General features: G+C 39.4%; 3 protein-coding genes and 1 long non-coding RNA gene across 4 annotated transcripts; 2 read left to right on the top strand and 2 right to left on the bottom strand.

Annotated features, from left to right (window-relative positions):
- Window positions 1-709: 709 nt before the first annotated feature.
- On the bottom strand, window positions 710-1,427 carry LOC137710574 (subtilisin-like protease). Its single transcript, XM_068449638.2, has 2 exons — window positions 1,088-1,427; window positions 710-980 (listed from the first exon to the last, which is right to left on the bottom strand). The coding sequence occupies exons 1-2, from the start codon at window positions 1,322-1,324 to the stop codon at window positions 927-929; spliced, it is 291 nt and encodes a 96-aa protein (XP_068305739.2). The 5' UTR covers window positions 1,325-1,427; the 3' UTR covers window positions 710-926.
- A 1,420-nt stretch (window positions 1,428-2,847) lies between these two features.
- LOC137710575 (cinnamoyl-CoA reductase 1) lies at window positions 2,848-6,398 on the top strand. The gene is made up of 6 exons (XM_068449639.2): window positions 2,848-3,081; window positions 3,605-3,774; window positions 3,984-4,169; window positions 5,033-5,195; window positions 5,604-5,793; window positions 5,983-6,398. Exons 1-6 carry the CDS (start codon window positions 2,964-2,966, stop codon window positions 6,110-6,112), a joined length of 957 nt encoding a protein of 318 aa, XP_068305740.2. The 5' UTR covers window positions 2,848-2,963; the 3' UTR covers window positions 6,113-6,398.
- Window positions 6,399-9,660: 3,262 nt separating this feature from the next.
- On the bottom strand, window positions 9,661-10,600 carry LOC148696486 (uncharacterized). The gene is made up of 2 exons (XR_015963254.1): window positions 10,235-10,600; window positions 9,661-10,132 (listed from the first exon to the last, which is right to left on the bottom strand). It is a non-coding gene; the product is annotated as an uncharacterized LOC148696486 (long non-coding RNA).
- A 498-nt stretch (window positions 10,601-11,098) lies between these two features.
- On the top strand, window positions 11,099-15,121 carry LOC137711118 (cinnamoyl-CoA reductase 1). Its single transcript, XM_068450324.2, has 5 exons — window positions 11,099-11,344; window positions 11,467-11,639; window positions 13,810-14,155; window positions 14,279-14,474; window positions 14,637-15,121. Exons 1-5 carry the CDS (start codon window positions 11,215-11,217, stop codon window positions 14,770-14,772), a joined length of 981 nt encoding a protein of 326 aa, XP_068306425.2. The 5' UTR covers window positions 11,099-11,214; the 3' UTR covers window positions 14,773-15,121.
- Window positions 15,122-26,589: the final 11,468 nt, after the last annotated feature.

Genomic DNA, 26,589 nt, shown 5'->3' with positions numbered 1-26,589 from the left:
CTTACAATGAGTGGTTTGATGTCACATTTTTAAGTTGATGTAACGTATTTCTGAACCCAAACAAGACCTATACATTGTCCCTATAACCCTTCACAGAATCACACTCTCCTGCTAAAACTCTAGAGCAGTAGAACTAAGAGGAACCGCAACCTCCAAAGCATAACAATCAAGAATGAATGCAAAACCTAGAGACGTTTGTTCTGAGGTAAAAAAAACATATTCAAGAACAGAAATGAACAACAAGGGCCTCACAAATAGAATAGTCGAATAGATTTACTGATACGCATCACTCTGTAACACATACACGCAAATGTTAAGGGAAATAACTTTAGTTATGATTCCATAGACTGGTTAGCATAAAAGGCAAGTAAGGAATGCTCTAAAGTTGAAAGTATCAACCAAGCAGGATGTGATGTTCACTGATGAATACTGATATCCTGGGATGTTTTTGGTGCACAAAGTACAGTTGAAATGAGACTTCAACACGAGAAATCAGACGAGCGCAATTCAAAATCAGAGAGAGAAAATTATTAAATAAAAAAGTGAGCAGATAGACGACGAATTTACTGGCCATGCATCAAGCGAATAAAATGTGCACCAAGTACAACAACAATCAAACCAATTCAAATCTTCTTCTTTATTCCTTATGAGAACATCACATCTCCAGTAAACCAAGGTTTTACTAAATTTTCATATCCAGACGCTGATGTCAAAATTGCTACGTATATTCATATTCAGGCACATGAAACGACCCTCAAGGTCTAACTTTTTCGGTCAGTTTAAATTTGTGTAACTGTAAACTTACAAGTATTCAAAATTGAACTTTATTGCAACATATACAAAAGGTATTTCAGGGGTAACATTCCAACTGATAACACTTCGAACAACACTATTATAGTGTAACTCGGTAAACGATAACTTACAAACTACGCATCCGGTTTTCGAGCTTTATTCTTGTTGCCGTATATCAATCCAGTCTCCTGAAACGGAATTCAAGTTGTAATTTGAAGTATTTGGCAAGCAATTGAAAAACTCAATCATAATTTTTTTCACTTGAAACAGCGGAAACTCAGATATGAAACAGTACCTGAGGATCGGCGATGGGTTTCCGTTTCTCTACGTAGGCATGGCGATCCGCAGAGGCCAGAGCAGCCCTTTCCTGCTGTTCCCGCTTGAGGTCCTGTGAGGGCTTCACCCAGAGGAAGTAGGCTAGCGTACCAGCCACCACCCATGACGCCAGGTTGCTTCCTCCTCTCAGGCCTCCCGTCGAATTCGATACGAAGGACCTCACATTTCCCAATCTTCTCTTCCAGGTGCTCGTCATTGCTGTCAATTTCGTCGCCTCTCTCGCAGATATGGGGATTTATAGGGTTTTTTTAATTTCTCTGATCCCCTTTGCATGATATATGCTATCTACAAACCGTAACGCCGAAACGGTGGAGGCAGGAGGGCCTCCTGAAGCAAACAACAGTTTTAGGCCCCTTGGGCCACTCTTTAAGTTGGTTGGACTGTGCCTCTTGGGTCACTCTTTTAAGTTACTTGATGGATTCAACGGTCGCAAATAGTTAAAGAAGAATCATATGAGAAAGACCTTCATGGGAGCTTGAAGATTCACAGAGGCGTTTCAGCCTCCTCTGGCCACAAGTCTGGCTTCCACAACAGCAGGGTTTTCGAACCCGAGACCTCCAATTTTTAGTATTTAAAGATCAATGCATTACAGTTAAGAGTACAACTAGAGAGGGTTCAATGGTCAACCTACCCTAACTCAACCTTTACAATTCGGGTTTAGAGAATAATGCGGTTTTAGTCGGGTTTTAATTAGATTCAAGTTTATTTGCGTTGGGTTTAGGTTCATCCAACTTTATCGAGTTCAATCTTATAACATCTAATTTTGCATGATTTTTTAAATTTGAACCAAACAACGTTAATATTAGTGAAAATTTCATTTACACATCATCATCCACACAAAAGCTAAAACAAACAAGTTGGAGACTATTTCTAATATTTCAACCATGCAAGGTTGAAAGTCAAATTATAAGACGTACCAAAACTTCAACCAGCAAAAATATAAAAGTAACACTTTCATCATTATCGTTATGAAAAAAGACAATAAACCTTACATAACTTATATAATATGAAATGGGATGGGTAATATGTGCATGGGCGAATTCGGGCTCAAAATCAGGTTGAGTTTTGGTTGACATGGGCGGACAATACATTCACCCTACCCAACCCAATAAATGATAGAGTTGAGGTCGGCTTGGATGTGGACGGGTTTTTCTTCATTCTAACTTGCTCGATCGGATTTAAAATCGAGTTAAGTATGTGCAGATTTGGGTTGACCAAACCCAAGTTGCACCCTAATTACAGTTATTTCAATTTGATTTTATATGCACACCATGTGTGGAAGTTGCTTGCATTTTATTATCTATCTATACTATCCCTTTTAGGTTCTATTATTTCCAAAGACGAATTTGAACCACATTATTGTTAACTCATCGTGAGGCTAAGCCCACCATTTAATGTAGATAATATCGTTCGTTAAAAAAAAAAAAACTAATAACAATTTAACTTTTAGGAATATTTATGTCAAACAATTAAATAAGCTATTTAAACCCTATAAAATTGTTGTATTGTAGACTATTAGATGGATGATTTAGACGTGGTTTTCAGGAGAATTTATCTTTAGCAATTTTCTGCACAAAATGTAGGTTTCGTAGCATCATTAGTCATACAAATCTTTATTGTCTTCTAGAGAAAAGAGGAAAAAGAAAAAGGTTGCGTGATGGTACATCGCACAATCGCACTTAATACGTCCAGTGGGTTTGCACATGGGTGGGCTACCTATATATAAGCCAAACCGAGAGAGGAAGCAAAGGGAGTGGGTGGGTGTTGACTGTTGAGAGAGAGAGAGAGAGAGAGAGAGAGAGAGAGAGAGAGGTCGGAGGTGTGTGTGATAAAAAATGGCGGTTGAGAAGGGAAGATACTGTGTAACAGGAGCTGGAGGGTTTCTTGCGTCGTGGGTTGTTAAGCTTCTTCTTTCCAAGGATTCTATTGTCCACGGAACCCTCAGAGACCCCTGTATGTATCCTCTATCCAACCATTTTCCTTTCTTTCTTTCTACTGTTTGCACTTGCAGTGACTACTGTTCCATCGATCGTAGGACAAGATACATCTGTTTTCATTTTCATTATCTGCTGCTTTGATACTCGTTTGATGCTTAATTATTTAGAGGCTGCTTGATTATCATTTCGTTTTTCAATTTTCCTTTTTCTTTTTCTTTTTTTTTTTAAATTAAAAAAAAAACTGAAAACGTGTTTGGTAACCATTTGAGTTTTTTTAATTTGGCAAGCAGTTACCAAACATGTAATGAAAACTAAAAACTGGCATAGTTATCGAACGGACCTTTAACAAGATAAAATGCTCAGTTCTTAAATTCTAATGATGTTGGCTATAATTTTATTGGTGTGATATGCTTGATTACAAGTAATGCAAACACAAAATGAACAAATTTCTTGATTGAGTGGAACTGGCTCAAAGAGTGTCAGGAAGCGGAAATCGTTGATGATTAATAGTACTGTATTTGTGTTGTGCACAAACGCAGCTAATGACAGGCACGCCCACTTGAAAAAACTTGACAAGGCATCTGAGAACCTTAAACTATTCAAAGCGGACTTGTTGGACTATGAATCCCTTCGCACAGCGATTCAAGGTTGTGATGGAGTGTTTCATGTTGCCAGTCCAGTTCCCTACGACCCTGTGCCAAATCCTGAGGCAAGAATTTCTCTCATTCATTGATCACCGAGATACTCGATCTCAATTGCAATAGATTAGTTAGTAGTTAGTACACTCACTTCTCTTCGGTTGTTGCTAATTAGTATCGTACTCTATTTGTGGTTGGTACCATGTACAGTTTTATTATGCCAATATATGCTAACCAAATAAATGCTCATATCCTACATTTTGATTTATCGTTTGTCCAGGTAGAATTGATTGAACCTGCCGTGAAGGGAACACTTAATGTACTTAAAGCATGCCTTGAAGCAAAAGTCAAGCGAGTTGTTTTCGTGTCATCTGCAGCTTCTCTTGTCATGAATCCTAAGTGGTCTCAAGGCCAAGTGTTGGATGAAACTTGTTGGTCAGACAAGGAATACTGCAGAAGTACTAAGGTATTCCATTAACATATATATGTGATTGTAGTTCTAGAATGAACTCATAATTTTGGTGATCAATGCAACGCGTAGTAGAACTAAGAAATAGGAACACGCATACACAACTTTCCTTTTAGGATCCAGTTAGCAGTGTTGATTCTTCACCGAGGATACCAAGAGAAAAGGATTTCCAGGGATTATGTTTTAATTCCCCAAGAAATATCGAACAATTAGAAATAAAGGAAAGTGTACTATTTATTCTATAATGACGAAAAATGGAACTTTAATGAAAACTCCTGGTAGTGTGCACTTTAACGAAAAACCACATTTTCACACTAAAAGGTCAATCCTGGTACTATTTACTTTACCCTTTATTTTGTCCTTATCGTTAAACCTCAAAGTTTTTCAAGCTATTTTCATTAGTTTTCCTACATAACCCATAAGAGTTAGAAATGATTAAAACAATATCAATAATCTTCACTAAAACAAGAAAAGGGAAAGAATGGAATTTGCCACTGATGGTAAGTTTTGAGATTGACCTTCAAAATCATAAACTGCACACATTTCAGTATCATAACAAACTATTTTCGAAACTGAAATTGAAATTCACTCTATAATGGTCAAATCATGTTTTTCAGTAGTCCTACGCAATGAAAAAAAAATATGTTGAATATCATCTCGTGCGGTTCTTAAACTTTCGCTCATAGTTTTATCCAGTATTTTCATTTTTGGTAGAGATTTGAAATGGCGCAAATCCATTTAGTGTGATGATATCATCTAGCTATTCATTCTGCAACACTGCACTCGTAAAGTTATTTCAGTGTGATTGTATCATTTCATATGTGTGTTTCGACTATCTAATTATTTCTTTAATCTTCCAGAATTGGTATTGTCTTTCAAAAACTGAAGCGGAATATGAAGCCCTGGAGTATGCAAGAATAAATGGGCTTGACTTGGTAACTGTTTGTCCTACACTTATTATGGGGCCAATTCTACAGACCACTGTAAATGCAAGCACCTTGGTCCTCATCAAGCTTTTGAAGGGTACTTACTTTTGACATAACCACTTGATGCTGAATTAAATCCCTTGCTTAATTTGTTAAAAAAAAAAAATTAAATCCATTTCTTTAAAATCAAGGGTTTTCACAAATAAACCCCTATAGAATTCCATTTCACAGTTAAAAATTGATAGGTCAGGGATTTGTTTTCTATAGTTTGATTCTTTAAATTTTTCTTACTACCATTAACAGTTACACGCCTTACATAATTATGTATCAAATCTACATATGTTTAGATAGATAGGTAGGTGGGGTTGTAAACTCATCCTTTGGTATTTGTCTATTGTGGTTGTTTATGCATTTGGCTCCATTTTGATCTCTATGACCCAGGATACAGGTTTATCCCCCAGTCATGAATATTCATATTAACTGATTTAATATTGTCTCCTCGCAGAAGGATATGAGTCACTGGAAAACAAGCCGCGGATGATAGTTGATGTGCGGGATGTAGCTGAAGCAGTCGTTATGGTGTATGAGAAGCCTGAGGCTGAAGGAAGATACATATGCACCGCTCATAATATCAGAACGACAGATCTGGTTGAAGAGTTGAAGAGCATTTATCCTAATTACAGTTATCCTAAGAAGTAAGGTTTCTCTTCAATCTATACTTGGTAACTAGAATGGAGAGATTTTCAAATGAGTTATGTATATAGCGTGATTGATCATCGATGTCATCCAATGCAAAATTAAGCAGAATGGACAGGGATTCTTGTTGTAATGGTTTTCCGTTTAAACTAATTTTATGATTTTGGATTATACATGTATATTGGCAGCTTTGTTGAAGTAGAAGAACGACCAAGGTTGAGCTCGGAGAAACTTCAGAGACTGGGTTTGAGTTTCCGACCATTGAAAGAGACGCTTACTGACTCAGTTGAAAGCTACAAGGAGGCTGGACTGCTCTGATACTGAAAACATCCCAGAGCGTGGTCTACGTAGCTAACTACATTGTTTGAAGTTACACATCCGACAATCGAAGAGGAAAATTTGGCTTAATTTGTTGCAGTGCCGTTTAGGTTGGTGGAGTCCGAACATATATGTTAGTTTTCTGTCTTATAGCTATACTGCCCAGTGATAGTTACTAAATAATATTTCATCTTTTTGTGTTTGTTGAGAAAACAATGTTTTGGCTTTGGCCTTTATGATCTTACTCATTCGACTTGTTCAAATGGAAATAAGCTATTGACGGATATTTCTCAGGTTCTCCCTTGGGGTCCCAGATTAGGTGTTTATTATTTGGAGTTGCTTCAAGGTGTGGAATAATATTCACTCGCATCGGGCATCTTATAAAACAAACTAAAATTTATATCAAATGGTTTCATTTTTAATTGCGTTAGTGACAACCCCCTCACTTATTGGATTGGACAGATGAATAAGTTTGAGATAGTATTAGTGTTTATTGAATTCCACAAGTGATTAAGTTTGAGACAATATTAATGTGATTAATAGTGGACTGGTGGCTCCACTCTCAAAATTTTTAACATAAGGGTCATTGTCTAGCACTTACTAGTCTTAGCTCATCACGTCCTCGTTCATGTCTAATTAATTAGATGAAAATACACCAATGAATAAGAGTCTCTTATTTAGTGAAATTAGTTTTCTAATTATGTTTTAATAGTGATGGTGATCCGGCAAAATGCTTTGGACAGAGTTTCAATTAGAATCTTCCGTTGATGTTAATGTTAAACAATAATACGTAAATGACGACAAAGACATACCAACTGGCTATAGCCAGAGACAAGAGCTCGTTACCTATCATTTTTTAACACCGTTATAGACCTATCATTAGTTTTGCAGTTATTTGTGTTTTCTAGTTGGGGTTTATTGAAAAATTGCTTGATTGATTAGGGGTTTAACAAGTCAAATTTGGAGATTGGTAGGGTAACGCTTTCTTGTGAGATTGTGTCACAACGGTAGTCCGGAAAATGATTTCAACATTTATTTTTTCCGGTTGCATTCTTCTATTTATTTGTGTTTTTTAATTCTCGTTTAATTAATTAGTCATAGATAACTATGAGTTTATGTAGACGTGAAAATTTGAATGGGACCATGAAGTATCTATATGGTGCAGTATATATCTTGACATTTCAATGTTTTAGGTGGTAGGCTTTATAAAATGCAATCAGAGTCATGCAAGTGACAAACATTGACTTTGTGATTGCCGAAAAAGTGATGTACTTGGTAAATGGATACAACAAGCAAGTGAAAGGCAATCTTGACTCGTTTTGTGGACGGTGGAAATCTTAGCTTGCAAACCGAGTGTCAACACAATATGGCAAAACTTTTAAATATATATTTTCTGTTTTATTCTAACTAGGTTATGTGCATGTGCAAATGTGTATTTGATTGAACGTTTATCTACCAAAAAAATTTAGTCACTAGAGAGAAAAACAAAGAAAAAAACTCATCCCCTTGTATCCTAAAGCCAAGGGCAAGGGTCGTTGGTAATCCCTCTTGGTCCCTTCCATTTATTTCCCATGTTTCTTCCATCTTCTAATCATCTTTGTCTCTTATTTGATGTAGTGTATGAGAATAAATGGCTGGTTGGGTCTTCTCATTTATCAATGCCATTGTTTTTCATCTCTTTTTATTGAGTTGCCCAGTAACTGTTCTAATATTAACTATTTATCCAACCAATGCTTTATAATCTTCCTATGTAACAGACTCCATATGTATCTTTAAAGAAGTTATTTAGTGAATTTTAAAAATTATATCTAAGAAGTGAGTCATTTTCTCCTCTGAAAAGCGTTTGACTTGGTCTTGTCGAGCGAATGTGATTAATTAGCGATGTCGAGCAAGCTTGTTTTCCTTTTTTTTTTTTTTTTTTTTTTTGGAAAACCTCGACGATACGAGGGGTATTTTATTGATAATGAAAAAAGAAGTTATACCTAGCCAGGGGGAAATAAATCTAACCTCTCATAATACAAGAAAAAAAAGAGTAAAAAAATACATGAAAATGAAGGGGGACATAAATGTTGCCCCTGTAGAAATGAAAACAATAGAGATACAAGGAAAATAGGGGGGAGGGGGGGAGATGAAACCTAATCCTTCTAAAGTCAAACCTAAAGGTCTAAACCTGCAAAACAGATCAAGCAACATCACAGAGTTAAGAAAAGAGAACAGTGAGATAAACATATATGCCGAGATGCACATTAATTTGAGAAGCAAAAGCCAGGAAAGCCAGCGTAGTCTGAAAACAAAGCAACGTGAGCCACCACCAGATGGAATCATGCTAAACCAAAGTTAGAGAAAACAAAGCAACACGAGCTCTGTTTTCTTTTCCTTTGGTTGAGTGAGACTCATGTTATCTACACTCGTCTCTTTGAGAACCTTTGGCTCGTCCCACGTCACTGTTGTGATTACTCTTTCGCTTCACTATAGAGACTTAATAGTTGTGCCCACTCTCTTGCTTTGCTGAGAAGAATCTTTTATAGGGATGAAGATTTACTACTCAATCACATATTTTACATCAACGGATGTTAGTCAACTTTGAGGTGAAGGTTTTTTGGGTTCTCTTGGTTTGTGGACTTGGCAATGACTATGAAGAAGCTGATTTTGTTGGATGTGACTTATAACAACGCTTCTTTGCAGATGATTGCAAGGTTATAATAGGTTGCTGTACTTTACTCATGGCAACCATTATAGTAGTTCTTCAGCTTGCAAGGTTTAGTTATAGTGAGAATTATCTTTCTTGTTTGTTGATTGTGGGTCTTTTGTGGATGCATAATTGTATTATAATCATGAGTCATGATAAATTTGTAACTGTAGAGTTAGTGATGTTTCTTTTGGTATATGCATACTGTTCTAGGGATTTTCCATGTGCTTTTCTTAACTAAAGTTTGTTCTAAGTACCATGTTGGTGTGCACGTCATATGTAAATTCTTGATAGTTCTTACTTGTATAATGATTTGGCCCCCGCATATGAAATCCTAGTTCCGCCCCTAGTTTCACTTTCAAGTGATCTAAAAAAAATTACATTATATATATATATATATATTTTTTATTTTTTATCTGGATACTCCCACTTTGGTGTATATACTACACAGTGTATAGCTCACTCATGTGAGGATTGGGATAAAACATTCACCCTCAATGTTATAGACTTGCATCCTTTATATATGGAGATATTACAAACCCATACTCGTACGTAAGTTGTAGCATTCTGTCACGCATTGATCCCAATATACATTAGGATGACACGTGATGTCACCATGTGCCTATTCATCTATCATGCATCTCCTTTGAGACATGACCAAAACAAACCAATAGTTCCATAGTAACATTTTTTCTTTTATTTCATGGCTACATCTAATCTCTATATTAGACTGCCTACATACTCTAAAACGGGATTAAGCCATTCGTAGTTTACCCTTGGTCAAGCTCTAGCATTTCTCATGATACTTCCTAGGAAAAAACATCAAGTTCTAAAATCACTCAATGGAACTCGAAAAGCATAAATCAATACATTTCAGATTCAATAACGAAACCATATGACAATCAGGATTGTCATTTCGTCATCCACATACATAACAATGTTTTACAACACAGTTCCACAAGCACAACAAATAATAGATTCCATGACTCAAGGATACTCAATATTAACATTTAACTACTTAATCAACCAACAAGATCAAAGTATCATTTCACGAAATTTGATAATAATCTTTGTATTTCCCTACCTGGATTCCAAGCAATATTGTAACCCTAATTTACAAACATAAATGTCTACCATCAGTAATTTTTACTCACAAGAATCTAGGGTTTAGGACTAACTCAACGGAACTGACCAAGTGCTGGAATCCCAGACCACTTAACGGAATCCCACTAGGAAGTGGTCGCCCATCATAGATTTACCAAGCACAACTACTCCTTACAACCCTAAGGAGGAAGTGGTCGCCCATCGCGGATATTATGTCAAATTGAAGCCTGTGGAGAATGAAGCAATATTCATACCTTTGTTGGAGTGTAGATATGACTGGAAAACCTTGAATTCATCAGTAAAGTCATGGATCGGCGAAAAGGGTGTACCTTGTCGTGTCTTTAATAGAGTTCGAACGTCAAATCTAAAGCTCGGAGTTTGTAGCCCAAATTGAGGTTAGTGCAGTGGAGGTAGTCGTCGACGTTGAGGTGAACGAAGAAGGGAGATCGTCGGCGTCAAAGTCTCGGAATTCTTAAGACTCGATCCACCACGAATGAGAGAGAAATGGCCATGCGGACGAGACGAGTCTATCCCATATGGTGGCTGAGATCATCGTCGACAAAATTCACTGGAATTGGCGTATGAAAGTTTGTGCAGAAACAGTCAAAATCAAAGAGAGATTCTGAGGCAACCAAGTCGACCTGCGTAGCCATTTTCTAAAACGAGAAGGGCTCCATTCCTAAATCTGGGACCTTCCATACATAGGGGTCCAAAAGACAAAATTGCCCCATCCTTTGTTTCCTTATTTCTCCTTTGTTAACATTCCAACTCGCGATCGTTTTTTGTCCACGCGTTCGTGGAATTGAGTTCTATTCGAAAACACTAAAAGTGACTGAAAGGACCTTATAGATTTTTAATGACTAATTACAAAAATAAAGTGAATTTGCGTAAATACGTAAAATTAGATAGTGACATATGGAAAGGGAATTTCACACCTTCTTTATTACCATGGAAAATTCAGCAAGTTGCACTGTTGTAGCATTCAATATTGCTTTGGAAAAATTCAGCAAGTTGTTATAAGAAATAACTTCGTGGCATCACCCACATCACTATTTCACCAATAAACATTCACCACGTGGGCATTCATCTTTTGTCAAAACATATACATACGACTCCCCCCTCCCCCCCCACCCCCCCCCCCCCCCCCCCTTCCCACCGCATATATATATATATATATAGAGAGAGAGAGAGAGAGAGAGAGAGAGAGAGAGAGAGAGATCAATCATAAGAGAGGTGGGACTGAGAGGAGTAAGGGAATTAGCTAGGTTGAATATATAACTTGGTAAGAAGATATACAGCAAGTAAAGAGATGGCGGGTGAGGCGGCTGATCAGAAAGAAAAAGTATGCGTGACTGGAGCTGGAGGATTTACTGCCTCTTGGGTCGTCAACCTCCTTCTCTCCAGGGACTATGTTGTTCATGGAACTGTCAGGCAACCAGGTCAGTCACTCCCATCACTCATCGTATATATAGTATAATATTAATTGTATATTTTCAGTGAGAAGATTGGACCGAATTGAGAAATAAATAAATAAATATATATATATTGCGCGCGCATGCAGGAGACATCAAGTATGCTCACTTGAACAAGCTTGAGAAAGCATCAGTGAACCTCAAACTGTTCAAGGCAGATTTGTTGGACTACGACTCTCTTAGTTTGGCCATTGAAGGTTGTAGCGGAGTCTTCCATGTTGCCAGCCCTGTACCCAATTCTTTTAATGATTCAGACCCTGAGGCAAGAATCTTCCAGATTATGTTATCTTAATTAATTGAGTTATGCTGGGTAAATTAAATTTGTAGACTAAATTTGCAAACTAAGTGATGTGTTGCTAATAAGAAAAAACATGTTAATCAAAACTTAACTAATAATTTAATTGTCAACTTTTGTCATTTAGCTTATAAAATTTAATCTACACATTTAATCTTTCTAACATTACTCTAATTAATTAATACGTGCCTCACTCAACTTAATTTAGTTAACTATAATTGTTAGATTCGACTGGTTGCTTTGATTGATTAATGAATCCCATATTTGAAAACATATTTTGAAAAAAAAAAAAAAATTGAAATTTGAAGGTCAAATTTTGAAAACAAAATTTAAATTTGAATGCTTATGTGGCATATTGATATTTTTATAAATTTTGTTCTCCAACCAATATGTCAAATTTAAATTATTATTTATTACATTATTTACTTTTTATAGTTGTAATCAGTGGCGGATCCAAAATTTTAAACCCGGAGGGTCCCAATAACAAAGGTAAAAAAAATTATAGATTAAAATAACATTTAAAAGTTAAATTATAATACATTTTATTGATGAATCATACGTAAAACAACATTACAAGCTATAAAATCTAATTCAAGCATCTACGACGAAGTTTCGTAGTCTAAAAATGTTCCATTTGCAAATATGCTTTTTGAACCTCATCTTGAATATTAGGAGGATAATCCTTCATTCGAATTCTTTTTCTAGGGTCTCTCTCAAGATTATTCAAATGAATATCACACTCATTTGTCTTGAACTTGAACTACCCAAACAAATAGATTGTGATATTGGTTTTGGCTTGAAATTTTTTTCCATATTTCTTATCTATACACTACATATTAATAAAAAAAAAACACAAAAACATATACTAATTAATCAATAAACAAAATTCCAATAATTAAATGAGTATACAAAAATAAAATATATCAATAATAGATTATAAAATCTCCATCAATATATAATATAATTTAGTTGAGATTAGATTAGAATACCAAAAAATCTTATTTGAATTTTGAACCAAATGGTGGTGTTGTGGAGATTTAAAACAAATTGAGATATGATATAATAGTAAAATTAAAAAATATGAGATTGGGTGGGATTTTAGGATTATGAGAATTGGGAAATTGAGGATTGGATATGTGAAAATTGGGGGTTTCAGGTTTTGGATGGGGGAAGGGATGGTAAGGTATGTGGATTCAGGGAGAGTGATGGAGGCCTTGGGGAATTAAACAAAATGGAAGCAAACGGCAACGTTTTGGGCCAAGGTTGAAATGGGCAAATTTTCTTTCTTCCTCTGCGCGGTCTTCTTCCCCATCATGACGCCGTTGCTGCAACTGCACAGAGTTCGTCCGAGTACGAGGGTCCCCGAAAAATTTCAAGCAACGATTTAGGCGTCTTCGAGGGGTCCTGGGACCAGGTCCCTCTGTGGATCCGCTACTGGTTGTGATTAGTATTTTAAAACAAAAGATAACTATTAAAATTATAAAAAGTATTTATTAATTACTAAAAATAGATTTGAAGCTGCTGTCAAATTTGATAGCAACTTCCTCTGCTGCCTTTCCATGTTATGCCACATAGGAATTGACACTTCGGTTGGAAAACACTAATGATGTCTTTTATAACTGTTATTACTGATATGGACTTTTTGACATCTCCTTGGGAGATGCTCTAATGCTTGTGCACCCTTTTTGAAGGAACATAATTATCTCTACACTTATAATTAGCATATTTTACTATACAAAAATCATAACTGGAATCATTTATTCCCTTTATATAATCTAAATATCATATCCACAAAAAATCATTAAATGTGAAGGTCTTCTAGTCATTGCCATGCATCAATCAAAATAACCATTCATCATGAAGATGCTACTTGTTATCAAAACCGTCGATTGGTTTAACATGTATGAATGGCTAAAAGACATTTAAATTGAATGATTTTTAGAGAATGATAAATAAAATGAACGGTTCCAATTTTGATGTTCGTACGATGAAAATACCTTAATTGTAACTTTTTTTTTTTGGGGGGGGGGGGGGGGTGTTTAGAGGGAAGGAAGTTCTCTTACGAGAGGAACACAAGCATTATCCCTTCAGTTTTGAGTAAAAAGCTGAAATTGTAGAATAAATGAATGTGTTGCAGGAGTTTCTTGAACCAGCAATAAAGGGAACGCTGAATGTACTCAAGGCTTGCAAAAAGGCCAAAGTGAAGAGAGTTGTAGTTGTGTCGTCCATAGCCGCCGTCGTTATGAACCCGGAGTGGCCTAAGGATCAAGTCAAGGACGAGACTTGTTGGTCCGTTCCCGAATATATAAAAACAACCAAGAAATGGTACTATCTTTCGAAAACAGAAGCAGAACGCGAGGCTCTGGAGTTTGGAAAAAGAAATGGACTTGAGGTTGTGACTGTTTGTCCTTCTATCATTTTGGGGCCAATTTTGCAATCCACTCTCAATTCCAGTAGCTCTCTCATTGTTGCGACTATAATTGGTATCTCTCTGCATATTCATATATTAAGATTACTAGGTACAAGACATGTTTCTTGTTTGTGCAATATTAATGTACTATCGTGTGTGTGTGCACGCACGTGCGCAACTCTGGACGAATGTGTAGGTGGTCTTGAGTCCTTGGGATGCAATTACTGGACGTTCGTGGATGTTCGTGATTTAGCTGACGCGCTGCTTCTTGCATACAACAAGCCTGAGGCTGCAGGAGAAAGATACTTATGCAATTCACACTCAATTGGCATACGAGATGTGGTGGAGAAATACTTAAGGCCTACATATCCCCACTACAAGTACCCCAAGAAGTAAGTTAATCAATTAGATCAGTCCTTCAATAATTAATTATGGTCTTTTTTTTTTTTTTTTTTTTTTTTTTTTTTTTTCAATTCATCCTTCTGTTTGCTTGTGTACCTTAACGATTGATCCATATTCATGTTATTAAGATATGTTACCGGTTGTATTGGCAGCCTTACCTATGCAGAGGAAGAAGTTCAACACCTTAGTTCCGAAAAATTGCAGAAGTTGGGTTGGACTTTCCGGCCAGTTGAGGAAACGCTTAATGATTCTATTGAAAGCTACCGGAAGGCTGGAATCGTGGGTTAGGAAAAGTTGACAGACTATTGTATGTGTACTGTATTTTACTCCCTAGCTAGCTAACTAGCTACTCTTAGACTCTTAGTATTCAGCCTGCTTTGCACAATCACAGACAAAATAATAGTTCTGCTTAGTAAGTATGAAAAGCAGCAGTGTTTGCTACTGGCTACGCTTATGCTTCATATAGGTAGAAAGTTACGTTATGCTCTCGTCTTGATTCCTACCCTATATGTTTGGGCCGTTTTAAATTCCGTCCGGATCTAACACCTGCGAGCCTTACACGATGGGGGGTTTTCGGCTCAAGTGTGAATTAGGCTTATTTCTAGCTAAATCTCTATAGTGTTTAATTTTAATCTTACTTTGTCTCTTGTGAGAATGTGAAGGTAAAAAAGTTTTACATTGGTGAAAGAAAAAACCTTGCAAGGGCTTATAAGAGGTTGAACTACTCTCCATATTACCAATTGGTTTTATGGTAAAACCTCAACTTTCTTCATGGTATCAAAGCAGGTTGACCCACATTTAAAACCCAATGGCTACATGTGCTCCACGTCACCAATTCGTTTTATCCACGTATTTGGCTTGAAAATTCGTCACACATAAGGGGGCGTGTGACAATGTGAAGGTAAAAGAGTTTCGCATTGGTGAAAGGAGAAGCCTTGCAAAAGCTTATAAGAGGTTGTGTTAGTTTCGATATTGTTGATTGATTTTACGGTGGAACCTCAATTTTTTTCACCTCCTATAACTCAAAGTCTTTTTTTTACTCTCTGAAACTCAAAATTTGCTCTACTTTGCCCTTGAAACTCGATAGTGATCTCATTTTGCATTCTTAAACTCAAAAGTCGTCATTTTACTTACTTGTTCCACATTCCCTTAATTATGTTAATTCATTATGTGGGTTTGATTTGTATCCACCAAACTAATCATTTTTTTCCCATCTTTGCGTCTCAAGCACAATAACCTAAAAAATTCTAATTCTTCTTCTTTTAAACTTTATATTTTATGATTGTTGAATGTTAATGCATTTATAATCAAATTCATTGGTACGTGTGGCATAATCATATTGGGTGGTGGGTCTCCATATATGTACCAAAGGATGACTTTTGGGTTTTAGAAAAAAAAGATAGTTCACAAGTCAAAGTGAAAAGATTTTGATTTTTAAAAAGTAAAATAATGATTTTTAAGTTATCATGCAAAGTAAAATTGAAATAAGCATGCGAAGTACTTCATTAGGCATAGACCATGTTTTCGTGGTCTAGTGTGTCTATTCAACTCCTTTTGAGATTGACCTTCAAAATCATATCCGGCAGATATTTCATAATCATGACAGACTATTTTCGAAGGATTAGGACCTTTTCCTAATCTAAGGATGAGGATCCTCATGTGAACACGAAAGATTCCTTGAAACAAGAAACCAGAATAACGTGTACAAAATAATATTTTTGTGTTTATGATTTGGGGTTACGATCTCTCTCAAATTTGGTCCTCTGATTCTATCTTCGTAGGGTGTAGGTTTGTGGATGAGTTGTTGATCCAAAGGGCCGTCGGGGCTTGATCTAAGGATGAACAATTGATGAACGGATCTTCAAGGGGCGTTGGGCTTGATCTTGAAGAATGGGTGTATGGATTTCTTCAAGGGCTTTTGGGCTTGATCTTGAAGGTTGATGGATGAGCAGATCTTCAAGGGCTTTTGGGCTTAGTCTTGAAGAACGATTGGATGTGTGGATTTGTTTGTGCTGTTGATCCAAGGGGCCGTTGGGGCTTGATCTTAGGATGAACGATGAACACTTTCTTCAAGGGCCGTCGGGGCTTGATCTTGAATAATGGTTGTGTGGATTTCTTCAAGGGCTTTTGGGCTTGATCTTGAAGGTTGATGGATGAGTGGATCTTCAAGGGCTTTTGGGCTTAATCTTGAAGAACGATTGGATGTGTGGATTTGTTGAGGTTGTTGATCCAAAGGGCCGTTGGGGGCTTATGCTTAGGATGAACGGATGAACACTTTCTTCAAGGGCCGTCGGGGCTTGATCTTGAAAGAGGATTTAACGAAGAACGAAGAGAGCTTTCTTGATCCTTCGGAATTCTTGGGAATTTGGATGGTTGGAAGCTTTGGAGTTTCAAAGCTTCAAGGATTTGGGGAATTCTCTTCTAATTTTGGAGTAGAGAAATGTATTTGTGAATTCCTTGATGCTTGATACCTTGATGGAGAAGCCTATTTATAGGCTTTGAGAATGAATCACCACCACAAAATATTTTTTTCCTTTCCAAGCACCATTGCCTAATTTTCCCACTTAATGCAATATTGAAATTGAAGTGGTGTAACTTATGGCCTAATTTCCCACTTAATACCATTTTAAACTTGAAGTGGTCTAACTTATGGCCTAATTTCCCACTTAATGCAATATTGAAATTGAAGTGGTGTAACTTATGGCCTAATTTCCCACTTAATGCCATTTTAAACTTGAAGTGGTCTAACTTATGGCCTAATTTCCCACTTAACACCATTTTAAACTTGAAATGTGTATGCTTTGTCATTGCCCAAATGAGAAAAACTTGCTTTGATCCGTAATGGATTGAAGTGTGCTTGCCTTGTCATTGCCCAACATGAGAAGAAAAACTTGTTTTGATCCTCAATGGATTGAAATGTACTTGCCTTGTCATTGCCCAAAATGAGAAGAAAAACTTGTTTAATCCTTCAAGGGTATTTCTTCCTATTTTGTTGAGTCACACGCCATGTGTACAATTTGTACAACACGTGGCGTATGCCATGTATGCCTTGACACGTCAAAACTTTAATGCATTGGTGAACATTTGTTTTACTGAAATTTCGATGTCTACAAATGCCCCCACTTCAAGGCGCGTCGTAGACATGTGCTTGTCACGTGTAGAAGATGCGTTTTGAAGTCCCTTAATGTAGATGTCAAGCCAAGGGCCGTCGAGGCTTGATCTTGAATTGGGCTGGAAATTTCTTCAAGGGCCATTGAGGCTTGATCTTGAGTTCGACTGGAAGATTTTCTGGTTTCCTCCAATCGTTGATTTTCCACACGCTTAGTCTTGAACTGGGCTGAAAATTTCTTCAAGGGCCATTGAGGCTTGATCTTGAGTTCGATTGGAAGATTTTCTGGTTTCCTCCAATCGTTGATTTTCCACAGGCTTAGTCTTGAACTGGGCTGGAAATTTCTTCAAGGGCCATCGAGGCTTGATCTTGAGTTCGACTGGAAGATTTTCTGGTTTCCTCCAATCGTTGATTTTCCACAAGCTTAGTCTTGAACTGGGCTGGAAATTTCTTCAAGGGCCATCGATGCTTGATCTTGAGTTCGACTGGAAGATTATCTGGTTTCCTCTAATCGTTGATTTTCCACAAGCTTAGTCTTGAACTGGGCTGGAGGATTCTTTTGGTCTCCCCCAAAGGTCTGAACTTACTCCTTTTATCTGGAGTTGAATTTGATTCAAGGGTGGAGAACACTTGATTTTGAATCGGGCTTGTGATTTCTTCAAGGGCCATCGAGGCTTGATCTTGAGTTCGACTGGAAGATTTTCTGGTTTCCTCCAATCGTTGATTTTCCACAGACTTAGTCTTGAACTGGGCTGGAGGATTCTTTTGGTCTCCCCCGAAGGTCTGAACTTACTCCTTTTATCTGGAGTTGAATTTGATTCAAGGGTGGAGAACACTTGATTTTGAATCGGGCTTGTGATTTCTTCAAGGGCCATCGAGGCTTGATCTTGAGTGAAAATAGGACCATGAGCGGTTTCAGGATTCAGACACATGGCAGGCAAGCACGAGGTGGAGGTGATGACCTGTTTCTTTGTTCAATCTTTCCAATTCGTATTGAAGAGGGTTAGAGGATAACTCAGCATGTGCAGTTGTTGCGTTTGCTGACTATCCACAAGATTGATGTTTCATTGTCACTCGTCTTAGCTGTTCTCCAAGCAGATGTGGTCCCTTCTCTGGAAGTGTATCAACCGTTGAAGATGACTACTCGAGAGCAACGCTAGGTAAGCAACCAGGGAATAGATTCCAGGTAGTCGGTTCCAGATCGGAAGACTGACTCCAAGTGCCGGCTGATTGCTCTCTTTCACTTTGCCATGCGAGTAATAACAAGGACAAAGGAAAAGACAGGGAAAAAGCATGATATGAGATACCTTTGCTTTCGAAGAAGCAGCGAATGAATCAGCACATATATTTGTTGTGCTTGTCTCCACATGCTTCGATGTATCATTTTCACTTGCCTTACTTGCTCCCTTTGCAGAAGTGGTATTTCCTTATGCAGGTTTAGCATCTTCTCTTGTAGTATTTGTCCTCTGATGCAGGAGTTGAATGCAAACCTTGCATTTGAATGGACCCTCACTTCTGGGTGGCAGCGCAAGTTTGAGTGGAGGTTCCGACATATTGCTTTCTCTATCCTTGTCTTGGCAGGTGAGAACAAGGGCAAAGGAAAAGACAGGGAAAAAGCATGATATGAGATACCTTTGCTTTCGCCCTTGATGATATGAGATACTTTTGCTTTTGAAGAAGCAGCGAATGAATCAGCACATATATTTGTTGTGCTTGTCTCCACATGCTTCGATTTACCATTTCCTCCTGCCTCATCTGTACTCCAGGCATCTGGTATCTTCTTTGGGGAAGAAGAAAAAATTGAGTATTTCGAGAGGCTTTGCTGGGAGTGCGCCCTCAGAGGTGAGGAAGAGTTGGGCATTTTTTTTTTTTGCAGGTCTGCCTTGCTATAAAAGATGAAGGTTGACATATATAGGGATTTCCCAATAGCAAGTGGTGGTACTGTTCCTTTACCATTGTCGACAACTGTTGGGTAATTGAACAGTAAGATTCACGCGTTCTCAACTTTGTCAGAAATCTTTGACAAAGTTGCCTGTGATTTCTGCAAAGCTGGGGTTGCATATGAAGGGTGATGACAAATCTGGAAGAGCCCAGCTTTTGAAATTCAGAGAGTGATGACTCTTCGATCCTTGAATAAGCGGCCCAGCTTTTGAGGTTCGGAGGGTGTTACCTCTTTGATTTCTGAACAAACGCTTCTTCGATTTTTGAGCAAGCGTCTCTTCGATTTCTGAACAAATGCTTCTTCGATTTTTGAGCAAGCACCTCTTTGATTTCTGAATGGCAAACAGAAGTGCGGATGCGGCTTTGTCAGAGATATTTTGACAAAGTTGAACGCGTTTTCTGAAAAGCCGAGAAAGCGTCGCCTAACTTACGCCTTTTATCTGGCTTTTGAGATTTTGAAGAGTGGTGTCTCTTCCATTTTTGAATTGGTGGTCGTGTCGCCTCTCCTCTTTATAGAGGTATCGATTACCTCCAACATGCACATCTTGAAGGTTGCTCATTCCTGAAAATCATCTCCGGTGTATTTTGTTTTAACAGCCCCTTGAGATTTTTCTCCATCCGACCCTTCTCTTTTAACACCTTTGAAAAATGGCCAACCCATCTAACATTTGCTTAGATTTGAGTTTCAGCAGTGCGCCGCGTCAGGGTAAGGTATGGTGCCCGTCTTTTTTATCTTCTAATGGCCCTTTTACAGGTGAAGACTCCGTGATGACGGATGCAACAACAACTACGATAGTAGCTAGGAACCTCCTTACTCCCAAAGATAGTAAGCTGCTTTCAGGACGGTCCGATGAGTTGGCCGTTCAAGAGTCCCTCGCTCTCAGTGTTCAGTGTGCGGGCTCTGTGTCTAACATGGGCCAACGCCTGCTTGCTCGATCTCATCAAGTAGAATCATTGATGGCAGAGGTGGAAAATCTTAAGTAAGAGATCAAACAGCTTAAGTACGAGAATAGAAGTTTGCATGTGCTTGCAAATAACTATTCGACGGGCATGAAGAGGAAGCTTGATGAGCTGCAAGAATCTGAAGGTCGAATTCAAAGTGACCGTCAAAGGCTTGCGACTTATCTCCAGAGGCACCTTTTTCCTGGGTCATCTAGCGTTCCACCCAGTATTGAGGCCTCGAATGCTCTATCTTCAATGCCTCCCGCTCCGATGCCTTCTGCTCCGATGCCTTTCGCTTCTAGAGTTTTGCCACGTAGTGGGGCTTCACGTGAACAACCTTTGTGAAAGCTCCATCTTTTTTTTTTTTTTTTTTGATGTAATAAAATTGACTTTCTTTAATGAAACATTTATTTATTTATTTTGATGTGACTGTACTTGAAGTTTTGAAGTTTCAAGTTGCCTACGTACTCTTCCAAAGAAGGGATCAAGTCATAACGTAGTTCAAATGAGTGATGGTTTTGATGATGATTTTGCCGTACACAGTTTATACTCTTGCGGGCCAGGAGCGTGGTGCGTTTACTTTAGGGGTAGTAGCGCTTCAAAAATCTGCCGTTGATGGGGCCGATCTTCAACCCGTCTTCTGCCATGATTAAGTAGGCGCCATTGGTGTAGATCTCTTGTATTACGTAGGGTCCATCCCACTTTGATGTGAACTTGCTTTTTGTCTTATGAGTTGTAATGATAGGCCTACGCAATGCCAGCACGAGATCTCCGGCTTGGAAAGACCTTGGGCGGACTTTCTTGTTGAATGCCTTGGATAACCGTGCTTGGTAGCATTCCAAATGTTGTTGAGCTTCGAGCCTTCTCTCATCCAGCGCTTCCAACTCCTGAAGGCGCAACTTTGCATTTTCTTCATCAGTCAAGCCTTCTTGTATAGCCATCCTTAGTGAGGGAATTTGACTTTCGAGCGGTAGAACAGCTTCTACGCCATATACGAGAGAATAAGGTGTAGCTTGGGTAGGAGTCCTATGTGTAGTCCTATATGCCCAAAGTGCTTCACTTATTCTTTCATGCCAATCTCTCTTTGTTCGGCCGATTACCTTTTTCAGGAGGTTGCACAACGTCTTGTTGAATGCTTCCGCGAGGCCGTTGGCCGGAGCATGATACATGGAAGACTTGTGTTGCTTGAACTTGTATTTGTCGCAAAGCTCGTCCACGAGTCGGTTGGAGAACTACTTTCCGTTGTCAGTGATAATGTAGCGAGGCACCCCATATCGGTGGATGATATGCTCCTTGATGAAACGAACAACAGTTTCCTTTTTTACTTCCCTTAAAAGGATGGCTTCAGCCCACTTGGAGAAGTAATCTGTTGCAGCTAGGATGTAAGCTTCCCCTGCAGATGACTTTGGCGTAATTGGTCCTACAACGTCCAATCCCCATGCGTCGAACGGCCATGAAGCAACTGTAGGGTGTAATGGTTCAGGCGGTTGATGTATGAAGTTGGCGTGGAATTGGCAGGCTTGGCACCTTTTGGCGTGTTCCAGGCAGTCCTTCACCATGCTCGGCCAGTAGTAACCCATTCTTTTAAGCTGGAAATGTAGCTTTGGTCCAGACTGATGTGTCCCACACACACCTGAATGTGCTTCTTCCATGGCTAGATTAACTTCTTCCTCACCTAGGCATCTCAGGAGCACTCCTTCAAGAGACCGTAGATAGAGTGTTCCTTTGTAGTAAAGGAAGCGAGGTGCTCGTCGACGTATTTCGGAACGGTGTCTAAGATCATCTGGAAGCTTTCCGTGCTCTAAGTAGTCGATCAGCGGCTGTCTCCATTCTTCAGCATCGACTGGAAGTACTGAGATGACATTTGTATCATCTAGTGACATTTCATTAACGAGCGGAATCACCCATCTTTGGCAAACTGGCACGTCTGCAACTTCATCTTTTCCTAGTGTCATACTCGAGGCTAGATTGGCGAGAGCGTCTGCCATTTGATTTTCCTTTCTTAGCACATGTTCTAGTGTCACAGCTTCGAACTTTTGTAGCAGTTGGGTCGCTAGCCGGAAGTATGGGACGAGATCATCTTTCCTCACCTCATATTCAGTTAAGAGTTGATTGATTATGAGCTTGGAATCGCCATATACCTCAAGAGCTATGATTTCCATGTTGATCGCCATTTGGAGCCCGATGATCAATGCTTGGTACTCAGCAACATTGTTGGAGCATAGCTCATTCAGTTGGAAGAAGTAAGGTAGTATTTGCCTTTGTGGCGACATGAATACTACTCCTGCCCCCGCTCCGTCTGCTTGTGCGGATCCGTCGAAGAACATCGTCCATGTTGGGAAGATGTCGATGTAGAACACGTCCTCGTCAGGCAAGTAGTGTTTGGTGCTGTTTGCAGTTTCAGCTCGTGCAGGCAAGGAGCGTTTTGGTGCCGTTTGCAGTTTCAGCTCGTGCAGGCAAGGAGCGTTTTGGTGCCGTTTACAGTTTCAGCTCGTGCAGGCAAGGAGCGTTTGTTGTCACCTTTTAGGCTCGTGCGAACGAGGAGCTTGTGGTGTCGTTTGCAGTTTCAGGTCGTGCAGGCAAGGAGCGTTTTGGTGCCGTTTACAGTTTCAGCTCGTGCAGGCAAGGAGCGTTTGGTGCCGTTTGCAGTTTCAGCTCGTGCAGGCAAGGAGCGTTTGTTGTCACCTTTTAGGCTCGTGCGAACGAGGAGCTTGTGGTGTCGTTTGTAGTTTCAGCTCGTGCAGGCAAGGAGCGTTTTGGTGCCGTTTGCAGTTTCAGCTCGTGCAGGCAAGGAGCGTTTGGTGCCGTTTGCAGTTTCAGCTCGTGCAGGCAAGGAGCGTTTGTTGTCACCTTTTAGGCTCGTGCGAACGAGGAGCTTGTGGTGTCGTTTGCAGTTTCAGCTCGTGCAGGCAAGGAGCGTTTGGTGCCGTTTGCAGTTTCAGCTCGTGCAGGCAAGGAGCGTTTGTTGTCACCTTTTAGGCTCATGCGAACGAGGAGCTTGTGGACGAGATGGTTGCTGCTTGTCCAATTTCTTAGAAGCGATCTTCGAAAGGCATTCCTCACAATCTTCATAGCAAGGAGCCTTGATCGAGAAATTGAATAAGTCTTCGATGAAGAAGAGATCGCGCATGAACGATCTTTGTGTTGAAATTTTCTTATCTTCAACATTTTCACATTGCTTTGGAGGTTGGCGAAAGCTGCTTTCCCTCCTTTCTGATTGGTGCACTTGTGGAGAAGACATATGTTTCTCGTGCAGTTTCTTCGGAGTGACATGAGTCCATCCTTCAATTTCACTTGACTTGGAGCATGCCCCCAACAGTCGAGGTGAAGACTTTGAGTCGAAAGAGCCAGAAGTGACATCTTTCTTAGGGATTTCATCTTCAGTGCCGTCCTCTTGGGTTTGTTGGCATGAAGATTTGCCAGTGTGGACGATGATGCGCCTCCTTACTTTCAGTGGTCTTTTTGTGTCGACCTCTAGGATTGCTTGGCGCTTCATCCTTGAAGGAATCAAGCTTCGAACGTCGCCTTTTTCTGCTAACCCATCGAACTTTTCTTCCTTTGGTGTTGTCTTCCTCTTTCCAAAAGGCTTCTCATTATCTTCAAATCTTTCCGAAGCTGATCGTCGCAGAGGAGAGATAGCTGTGTTGCTTTGTTTCTTAGGCTTTAACAACCTTTAAAAAACAGAGCTTTGGGATGTTGGCGCGTTAAGCCTCTTGAAGACAGAGGTTCGGCCTTGACTGCCAATGCGATTAAGCACTGAAATTCTGGAGCTTGAATGGCTCATCCTGTCGAAGACCGACGTCCGAGGGACGGGTTTAGGCTCTTTTTGGTCTTGTTCAATGCTCACGCTGATGTGTTGAGCGCTAGCTTTCTTCACTTTGCTTGAAATCTTCACGGGTGCATTTGGTGTGAAGCCAAGTCCAGCTTTGTTGTTGTCAACTCCGTAATCATGCTCCTTCAACTTCTTTTGAGTCTCGGTGAGGTCACGATCTTTGTCATTGACGGTGTTTGAAACCTTCTTTCCAAGATTTGAAGAGGAAGCAAAGTCATGCCTAGCCTTTGACATGAGTTCGTAGGCATTTTGGGTTAAAGCCTTCTTCGGTCTTCTTAGTTGGAAGAGAGCTTGGTTTCATTTTGACGCCATGCTGTGCCTCCAGACGGTTGATGAGTCCGGCGGTTTGCAAGTTTTTCTCCTCTGCAGTCCGTGTGAGCTTTGCGATTGCTTCATTCATCTGAGCTAGCTACTTCTCGATTGAAGTTACTCCAGTGGTCATGACTTGCATGGTTGTACTGCCGCTTGAATCAGCGTCGGAGAGTAGGGACTCTGAGTATTTCCTCAGGCTTTCCCCTCTTGATGCCCTTAGTGAGGCTAGGGTGATCACAGGCTCATGCCTCAGGTGCTCTTGTTCCTTTGACAGAGTTAATGCAGGGGCGGAAGCCGCGGCAAAAAGAGCTCTTGCCTTACTTCGGGTTATGGTGCCCGAAATATCACCGCTTACGGCGATGATGTTCTTGTTCTTTGCTTTGATTGCAGGAACATCTTGATCCTTTCTTGATGCCATTTTCATTTTTCGATGATTTGAGGATAGAGATGAGAGGTAGAGATGTCCCACCGGGCGTGCCAAATTTGTGAACACGAAAGATTCCTTGAAACAAGAAACCAGAATAACGTGTACAAAATAATATTTTTGTGTTTATGATTTTGGGGTTACGATCTCTCTCAAATTTGGTCCTCTGATTCTATCTTCGTAGGGTGTAGGTTTGTGGATGAGTTGTTGATCCAAAGGGCCGTCGGGGCTTGATCTAAGGATGAACAGTTGATGAACGGATCTTCAAGGGGCGTTGGGCTTGATCTTGAAGAATGGGTGTATGGATTTCTTCAAGGGCTTTTGGGCTTGATCTTGAAGGTTGATGGATGAGCAGATCTTCAAGGGCTTTTGGGCTTAGTCTTGAAGAACGATTGGATGTGTGGATTTGTTTGTGCTGTTGATCCAAGGGGCCGTTGGGGCTTGATCTTAGGATGAACGATGAACACTTTCTTCAAGGGCCGTCGGGGCTTGATCTTGAATAATGGTTGTGTGGATTTCTTCAAGGGCTTTTGGGCTTGATCTTGAAGGTTGATGGATGAGCGGATCTTCAAGGGCTTTTGGGCTTAATCTTGAAGAACGATTGGATGTGTGGATTTGTTGAGGTCGTTGATCCAAAGGGCCGTTGGGGGCTTATGCTTAGGATGAACGGATGAACACTTTCTTCAAGGGCCGTCGGGGCTTGATCTTGAAAGAGGATTTAACGAAGAACGAAGAGAGCTTTCTTGATCCTTCGGAATTCTTGGGAATTTGGATGGTTGGAAGCTTTGGAGTTTCAAAGCTTCAAGGATTTGGGGAATTCTCTTCTAATTTTGGAGTAGAGAAATGTATTTGTGAATTCCTTGATGCTTGATACCTTGATGGAGAAGCCTATTTATAGGCTTTGAGAATGAATCACAACCACAAAATATTTTTTTCCTTTCCAAGCACCATTGCCTAATTTTCCCACTTAATGCAATATTGAAATTGAAGTGGTGTAACTTATGGCCTAATTTCCCACTTAATGCAATATTGAAATTGAAGTGGTGTAACTTATGGCCTAATTTCCCACTTAATACCATTTTAAACTTGAAGTGGTCTAACTTATGGCCTAATTTCCCACTTAACACCATTTTAAACTTGAAATGTGTATGCTTTGTCATTGCCCAAATGAGAAAAACTTGCTTTGATTCGTAATGGATTGAAGTGTGCTTGCCTTGTCATTGCCCAACATGAGAAGAAAAACTTGTTTTGATCCTCAATGGATTGAAATGTACTTGCCTTGTCATTGCCCAAAATGAGAAGAAAAACTTGTTTAATCCTTCAAGGGTATTTCTTCCTATTTTGTTGAGTCACACGCCATGTGTACAATTTGTACAACACGTGGCGTATGCCATGTATGCCTTGACACGTCAAAACTTTAATGCATTGGTGAACATTTGTTTTACTGAAATTTCGATGTCTACACCTCATAATTAAGAGATATGGACCGTTGGATAAAAATCTAACGGTTATAATTATTATAACTTTAAAGGGATTCCCCTGTTT

This window comes from Pyrus communis, chromosome 6, assembly GCF_041283825.1.
Source record: "Pyrus communis isolate YQ-2024b chromosome 6, ASM4128382v1, whole genome shotgun sequence".
Taxonomy (NCBI): domain Eukaryota; kingdom Viridiplantae; phylum Streptophyta; class Magnoliopsida; order Rosales; family Rosaceae; genus Pyrus; species Pyrus communis.
This window is presented reverse-complemented; position numbering and strand designations above follow the sequence as displayed.

Excerpts from the sequence above, each read along its gene's own strand:
- LOC137711118 (XM_068450324.2), top strand. The coding sequence starts at position 11,215 with ATGGCGGGTGAGGCGGCTGATCAGAAAGAAAAAGTATGCGTGACTGGA. Across the intron at positions 11,640-13,809 it reads TTAATGATTCAGACCCTGAG|GAGTTTCTTGAACCAGCAAT; the intron begins GCAAGAATCTTC and ends AATGTGTTGCAG. Across the intron at positions 14,156-14,278 it reads CATTGTTGCGACTATAATTG|GTGGTCTTGAGTCCTTGGGA; the intron begins GTATCTCTCTGC and ends ACGAATGTGTAG.
- LOC137710575 (XM_068449639.2), top strand. The coding sequence starts at position 2,964 with ATGGCGGTTGAGAAGGGAAGATACTGTGTAACAGGAGCTGGAGGGTTT. Across the intron at positions 4,170-5,032 it reads AATACTGCAGAAGTACTAAG|AATTGGTATTGTCTTTCAAA; the intron begins GTATTCCATTAA and ends TTAATCTTCCAG. Across the intron at positions 5,196-5,603 it reads CCTCATCAAGCTTTTGAAGG|AAGGATATGAGTCACTGGAA; the intron begins GTACTTACTTTT and ends GTCTCCTCGCAG.
- LOC137710574 (XM_068449638.2), bottom strand. The coding sequence starts at position 1,324 with ATGACGAGCACCTGGAAGAGAAGATTGGGAAATGTGAGGTCCTTCGTA. Across the intron at positions 981-1,087 it reads AACCCATCGCCGATCCTCAG|GAGACTGGATTGATATACGG; the intron begins GTACTGTTTCAT and ends ATTCCGTTTCAG.